The sequence below is a fragment of the Terrapene carolina genome, unplaced genomic scaffold (assembly GCF_002925995.2).
Source record: "Terrapene carolina triunguis isolate 2854851 unplaced genomic scaffold, T_m_triunguis-2.0 Scaffold147, whole genome shotgun sequence".
NCBI lineage: Eukaryota > Metazoa > Chordata > Testudines > Emydidae > Terrapene > Terrapene triunguis.
Genome location: NW_020664498.1, coordinates 1,011,760 through 1,019,415, shown reverse-complemented (window position 1 = coordinate 1,019,415; position 7,656 = coordinate 1,011,760). Strand labels below are relative to the sequence as shown.

Here is a 7,656-nt window from a genome sequence, read left to right as displayed (position 1 = left end):
AGGGGCCGAGTAAACAAGCAGTAGTTCAGGGGCTCAGGCCCTCAGGCCTGGGGAGGGGGAGACTGCCACCCACGAGTTGGGTGGCAGGGGGGGACGCAGGCCCTCCCACTCCACTGCGTCCCAGCCTGGGGCCCTAACAGCAGCAGTCCGTCTGCCGCTGGGTCAGTGGGGATCCTGACCGCAACACACTGACATGGGCTCGGGGTCTGTTATCCCCGGGCCACTTCCAATCTCCCCCTCCATGGGTACCTGCATGTCCTCAGTCTCCTCCACCGTGTCCCAGACCATGGGCTCCTCAGGGCACTGAGCGCTGGGTAGGTTGGGTGGCTCCTCCGGACCCTCGGCGGGGGGAAGCTCAGGCCGCTCCTCGGGACACCGGGCTCGGGGCCGGCTCGGCCAGTCCTCCTCAGGATACTGGGCTCGGGGCAGGCTTGGCCAGTCCTCCTCAGGATACCGGGCTCGGGGCAGACTCGGCCAGTCCTGCTCAGGATACTGGGCTCGGGGCAGACTCGGCCAGTCCTGCTCAGGATACCGGGCTCGGGGCAGGCTTGGCCAGTCCTCCTCAGGATACCGGGCTCGGGGCAGACTCGGCCAGTCCTGCTCGGGCACCAGCGTCTGTCCTCTCCCGCGGCCGGCAGCCAACTGAGCGCTGGGGCTGAGCCTTTATACTTCCTGTCCCGCCCCTTGACTTCTGGGGGGCGGGGACAGGCGGCGGTGACTCCATCCACTCTGGCGGCTGTTCTGGCTCGTCCCTCGCAGGGGCAGCCGGGAGCCAGGCCGCCTCACTACAGTGCTCAATAATATTTAAACATTAGGTGATAAAGAAAAACTGCATAATTTCCAGTTCTATATCCACCTTGGTGATAACCACCACACATATGCCTAACATGTGGCAGCAATTAAAATTTTCTTGCTGATGGGTTACCGCTGAGTGTCAAAAATGGGTCCAGGGTGGTAGACTAAGTCCAAATGGTGTGTGGTCCAATCACTGTATATAATAGGTGTTGGGGCCAGCACTCAGAACCTCTCATAACCAGACCTGATGCCACCTGCAAACATCTGCTGTGTTTCTAATAAGGGAGGTGACAAATCTGAGGAACTGTCTCAGACTGAGGTATCAATAGAGGAGGTTTTGGAGCAAATTGATAAGTTGAACAGTAAAGTCACCAGGACCAGATGGTATTCATCCACGAGTTCAATAGAACTCAAATATGATATTGCAGATCTACTAACTGTGGTATGTAACCTATCACTTAAATCAGCTTCTGTACCAGATGACTGGAAATAGCTAATGTGATGCCAATTTTAAACGAAGACCCCAGAGGCAATCCTGACAATTACAGGCTGGTAAGTCTAACTGCAGTACCAGGCAAATTGGTTGAAACTATAATAAAGAACAGAATTATCAACCACCTAGATGAACATGATTTGTTAAGGAAATCATGCCTCACCAATCTATTAGAATTCTTTGAGAGGTCAACAAACATGTGGACAAGAGTGATCCAGTGGATATAGTGTACTTGACCTTTCAGAAAACCTTAAACAAGGTCCCATTCAAAAGGCTCTTAAGCCAACTGAGCAGTCGTAGAATAAGGGAAGGCCCTTTCATGGATCAGTAACTGGTTAAGATATGAAGCAAAGGATAGGAATAAATGGTCAATTTTCAGAGTAGGGAGAGGTGAATAGCAGGGTCCCACAAGGATCAGTGCTGTTTAACATATTCAGAAATGATGTGAAAAAAGGGGCAAACACTGAGGTGGCAAAGTTTGCAGATACAAAATTACTCAAGGTAGTAAAGTCCAAGGCAGACTGTGAAGATTACAAAGGGATCTCACAAAACTTGGTGACAGGGCAACAAAAGGACAGATGAAATTCAACGTTGATAAAGGCAAAGTTTGGAAAGGGATTGATAATAAGACAGAAAATATCATACTGCCACTACATGGTACGACCATATCTTGAATACTGCATGCACTTCTGGTCACCACATCACAAAAAAGATATATTAGAAATGGAAAAGGTACAGAGAAGGAAAAAAAATTAAGGGTATGGAACAGCTTCAATAGGAAAAGAGATGAAAAAGACTGGGCCTGTTCTGCTTAGAAAAGAAACAAATGAGGGGGGGATATGACAGAGGTCTACAAAATCATAAATTGTGTGGAGAAAATGAATAAGGAAGTGCTGTTTACCCCTTTACATAACATAACAACCAGGGATCACCCCATGAAATTAATAGGCAGCAGGTTTAAAACAAAAAAAAAAGACAGTACTTCTTCACACAACACATAGTCAATCATCTCCTTGCCAGGGGATGCTGTGAAGGCCAACACTAAAAGATGGTTCTGGATGCAATCCCATGATCTGGGTGTCCCTAAGCTTCTGATTGTCAGAGGCTGGGACTGGATGACAGAGGATGGATCGCTTGATAATTGCCCTGTTCTTTTCATTCCCTTTGAAGCATCTGGCATTGGCCACTACTGGAAGACAGGATATTGGGCTAGATGGACAATTGGTCTAACCTAGTATGGCTTGTCTTATGGAGGATGAGTATGGAGTTTACTTACCTGCCATTCCATAAGGAGGTCAACTGTTGACTTAGCATACAGTATTGCATTTGACCCAATGAGCCAAATTCACTCTGGTGCCCCTTCACTTACTTTACATTATACGATGGTATCTGGGAATACATGCCTTGAAGAAACTGGCAGTGAACCAGGGATGAATTTGACCAAATGTGCTCATAAAGGATTTCTCATAATCTTCATAGTTTTATATTGTATCCTTGCCACTTATCCCATAGTTATCTTTTTCTTCAGAATGACTTTGAAAGAAACTTTGTTGACAGCTTTTTGAAAATTCAGGTAAATTATGTCAATCAAGTCATCTTTAGCTGTTACTTTATTAATTTTTTCAAAGAACTCTAGCAGGTCTGAGAATTACTGTTTCCCTTTATAGAAACTGCACTGCAATGTTTTTAAAAAGAGAAAAAGAAAGGGGGGAATGATCTACTAAAGGCCGCATCCTGCTACCAGTGAGAATTATTGGAAATGTTGCCTTTGATTTCAACAGAGCACAACAGAGTCCCAAAAGAGCTTGTAGTAGCAGGAGATTTTGAAAATTTTGGCAAATACGGAATACGGAAACTCAATGGGAATAATTCTAAAATAATGGCTGAAATTTGCTAAAAAAGAGTTAGTAATGTATTAGTAAATATTGTTGAACTAAATGTTACTAATTTAGGGTGAGGAACTGCAACTAAGCTGCCAGACTGTGGCTTTTTGATATTTTGTAAATTGTTAATCTTACTAAACAGAAACACAACTTTCCTTTATAAACCAGCATAACCTGGCGCACCATGACATGGTATAATGACATACTGTATCATTGTAATAGTCTCTTAGGTAACAACAGGAAACTACATAGGATTAGGAAAGCACTTTAGTATCCTGGGCACCTCTGGATGTCTGTGATGTCAGAGTCACATTACACACCTGGGTGTGACTGTTTTACTTATTTCTATTTATAAATACTGTTTCATAATGGGTAATAATATGTTCCAGTCAATGCATTTGTAAAGGGTTGCTGTACACCATGGGTAGATAATTACTTTTCTTCTCTGACCTTGTGGCTCATCACACTACCCAATGCATGTGGTAATAACCAATTTAATTGCATTTCACATCTTAGTGCTCCAAGTGTGTGTCTCATCGGATGGTTGTTCTGGGACTCGGGAAATTAGTTGATGGCCTCTATTTAGCTCTTAGTGGGTAGATTGCCAACTCTCTCAAAATCCACTTTCACCCTTGTGCATAGTCTCAGAAGACAGTAGTACCCTGTCTTTGAGCTGGTCATTGCATGTCAAAGTTAAAGCACCTCCTGGGGAAGTTTGCCAACAAAAATTAAATAAATAAATAAAAAATAGCTGAGGGCGTATCCCACTTTTGGGCATGCTACAAATAATTATTATTATAAACATGTTGGGTCAGCCAAACTAGTTTAGGCCCTGACCCTGCATGTTGGTGGGCCGTCAATTGCAGAATTGGGGTGTTAGTTGGCAGAGTCTATTCATTCCCTTCTTAACACTTAATGGTGATGGCTATTCAGTTTTTTTAACTAATATGATGAATCACCCTTCTAAAAGTGGCAACTCTTAAGAATGTAGTTATGTATGTATGGTAAGAAATTAAACATCTCCTGTGATCATGACAGAAATGGTCAAGAAAAAGGTGTATGGCAATGAGAACCAGGCCCTAAATTTCAGTTTGGCAATGCCCCTTTATGTGGAAACCAGCCAGAAACTCAACCTAGTTTGAGCACTTTAAGTGGTGCTGGTTCTCTTTCCGGAGGTGAATTATGGTCGGTTTATGGCCCTGAGTTGTACACCCAGTTCTGACAGAATACCGACATATTCTTTGTTCCAAAACACCGACAGTCTCACTCTGAGGTTCTCAAACTTTTTTTTTATAGCATGACCCAGACCTCAATACCTAGACTGTCTCATCGCCCCCTTCTTTCCTAGTCACAAAGGTCTAAGACGGTGGCAATTCTAGCAATTGCTTCCATAGAAAAGTAGCATTAGGAAAGTATTTAATGTATTTTTAACTGTCTGGTGTGATTTAACAGTTGGAAAGATGGAGGCAGACAGGGGCAGCACCATGGGACCCGCCAGCCTGCCACGCACCTCTGTGTGGGAATCTCAGATCTAAACAGTTGCGCTGTCAAGTCTGAATCATGTATTAGTTACTAGCCCAGGGTGTCAGGGGTCAGTCCAGGATAGGGCTGTTGTTCAGGCTGGGTGCTGGGCAAGCAGGTGCTGAGGCAGCAAGGCAAGGGCTGTCACAGACTGGCAAGAGCCGTGTTTTCCCAGCTGCCCATCTCTCCCTGGTTCCCCCCACCCTTTTCCTACCTGCCTCTTCCCTGCCTCTGGCTCCCTGCAGCACCGGCCTGGCCCGTGCCCCGGGCAGCTGGCGCGCGACACCTCACCTGGCCGCCTCCTCCTGGCGCTTTCCACCCCTAGAGGCGCTGCGGAGGCTCCCGGCGGAGGCCATAAAAAGCGCCGCAGTAGCGGCCCCGCAGTGTTTTGCGGCCCCGCCCGCCCCCTTTCGCAGCGCAGAGAGCCGGCCGCGTGCGCACTGCTCCGCCGCGCCAGCATGTCCGCGCTGAGCTCCGCCCGCCGCCTGCTCCTGCTGCGCCCGCCGCAGCTCGCCTGCCCGCGGGCCGCCCGGAGCCGGGGCTGCAGCAGCGCCAGCCCGCGGAACCCGCTGGTCTACCTGGACGTGGGAGCCGACAACCAGCCCCTGGGGCGCGTCGTGTTGGAGGTAGCCGCCCCCCCCGGGGTCCCCTGTTCCCGGCCGGCGGGGCTCTGCTGGCCCCACGCTGGGAGTCAGCCGGAGCAGCCCCCAACCCTGATCCAGGCGGCTGGGGCGGTGCGAGGGGTGAGGGAGACCCCGGCTCGGGGTGATGGTGTCCGGTGCCCGAAGCAGGCTGGGAATCCAGAGAGCCGCCGAGGGGTTGTTCCTGGCTTCGCCACTGGCTGGCGGTGTGACCTTGGGCGAGTTCCGGCTGCTGCTTGAGCGCGCCCCCCTCCCTGCGCCTGGCCAAGGAGATCGGGGGGAGGCAGCTGTAAAAAGCTCTTTGGGAGTCGGGATTCAATAAGGATTGTTATCTGGAAATAGTGTTTGCTCCAGATCTGAACCACCTGTATCGTGCCCAGCTGCTACAGGAATATTTGCCTTACAAATAGCCATCTAAACACTCTTCCCGAGCGCCTTTGAAATCGCCAGGCCTGTGTCTCGCACGCACAGGGAGTGTGTGGTGGGGACATTGTCTAGTATCAAATTATGCAACAGGACAGTCCCCATCACTGCCCTTTAGAGGTCACTGGCAGGCTGAGTTCTTATTATTTACTTTGCACTTACCAAGGTCACACAAAAAGTAAGTCCGGCCAGAGCTGGGAATGCACACCAGATATCCTGACTCCCAGTCCTGTGCCTTAATTGCTAGACCATGCATCCTTTCAATATAATATGTCCCCTCCTGCTCCTGAATGCCTGTTCTAGGCAGTGCCAGAAGGAACTCCAGGAGGAATTGGTTTAATATCTAGTATATAAAGTGTCTCAGACAAGCCTGGATATCCAGACTTATTTGTATGTTGATTTACTCTAAATTGATGAGATGGGGGCAAAAAGTCCTGTCATGGAGGAGATGAGTGCCTGGCTTTGAAAGTGACACAGGCAAGGTCATGATTGGCAGAGGAGCAAACTTTACCACATGAGCAGAACTGTCATTTACCAAGGGAGAGCACCAAAACGTTCAAACAGGAAATGTTACTGAGTAGCGTGTTGCAAGTGTATTCTCCCTAGCCAAACTCAAACAGCAAAACCCCCAGCTGATGTTGTTTGGGTACATATTGAGCACTCAGTGAACTGTTGCTCTGTCTTCAGGAACTCACCTATGAAAGTACATGAATACTGACCCAATGGAGTAGTTAAGACTGTAAAATTCTCCTTTGTAGAATCACTCAATCTACTGAAATTCAAGCTGTACAATTTTAGTAACTTCCACAGACTTTGGATCCTCTTATTTTATCTCCCACTCCTCCCCAAATCCTATTTCTTAAACTTAAGTTTCAGTATGAAAATGAAACAGCCCACTTCCTGTATGTGCCTATTATTATTTAACTTCCTCCCGCTCTGATAGGGCAGTTGAGAACTTTTCAGTGGTAGGCTTCTGGCATTATATATGTTGTTTGTCTTCTTTCAGCTAAAGAGCTTTGTTAAGGCTGGCTTCTTTGTTAAGGTGAAGTATGAAAATTACCTGTAAAAGAGTCATAGAAATTGTGGAGAGATGGACAATTATGAAAGGTCCTGGGAATGAGCATGTTCGTAATACACACAGAAAATGATCCATCTGTTTTTGCTTTCTCAGTTTTCTGTTGGGTTATGTCCCCACAATTTCTGTTGAGAAGTTAAATAATGCATCTAGAGATGGAGAGAAATGAGTAATACTGGTTTGCTTCAACTGTTAATCTTTGAACTAAGAGGCAAGTTTGGACTAAAATGCTTTGAAGAAAAATTCTGAATTTTTAAATTGATTAAAAACAAAATATGTATCTAGAAAATTATGCTTAAATTGCATAGAGTAAGCAAAGTGTTTCTGAAATAATAAAACACCAGAAACTATTTCAGTTGTCCAAAACTGCCTTTCCAGCTGCAGTCTTCAGTATAGCTTATGTAAACGCACTTGAGACTTTTGGGTATGTAGCTATTGTCTCTTTCTTTCTCATAGGCTCAGGGCCGGCTCCAGGCACCAGCCAACCAAGCACGTGCTTGGGGCGGCACCTGGTAAGGGGCGGCCAATCTTGGGGTGGCGGGGGGCAGCGCAGCGCTCGGCGGGGGAGGTGTTCCGGCGGTGCAGCGCTGGGCGTGGGGTGTTCGGCGGTGCTCCGTGGGGAGGGGTTCGCCAGTGCGGCGCTCGGCGGGGGTGTTTGGTGGTGCTCCGCGGGGGGGGGGGTGTTCGGCAGTGCGGCGCTCGGGGATGTTCAGCGGCGTGGCGCTCGGTGGGGGTTTCGGCAACACAGCGCTCCATGGGGGACGGGGGTTTCAGCAGCGCGGCGCTCCGCGGGGGTTTCAGGGGGGGGGGGGGGGGGGGGGGGGG

At 48.1% G+C, this 7,656-nt stretch overlaps 1 protein-coding gene across 1 annotated transcript in view; it reads left to right on the top strand.

Moving 5' to 3' along the window:
* Window positions 1-5,043: 5,043 nt before the first annotated feature.
* Window positions 5,044-7,656, top strand: part of LOC112110754 (peptidyl-prolyl cis-trans isomerase F, mitochondrial) — a 13,665-nt gene continuing 11,052 nt past the window's right edge. Inside the window, exon 1 of the mRNA XM_026653723.1 lies at window positions 5,044-5,318. Within this exon, the coding sequence (XP_026509508.1) occupies window positions 5,151-5,318 (168 nt within the window). The 5' untranslated portion in view covers window positions 5,044-5,150. The remainder of the gene's footprint in view (window positions 5,319-7,656) is intronic.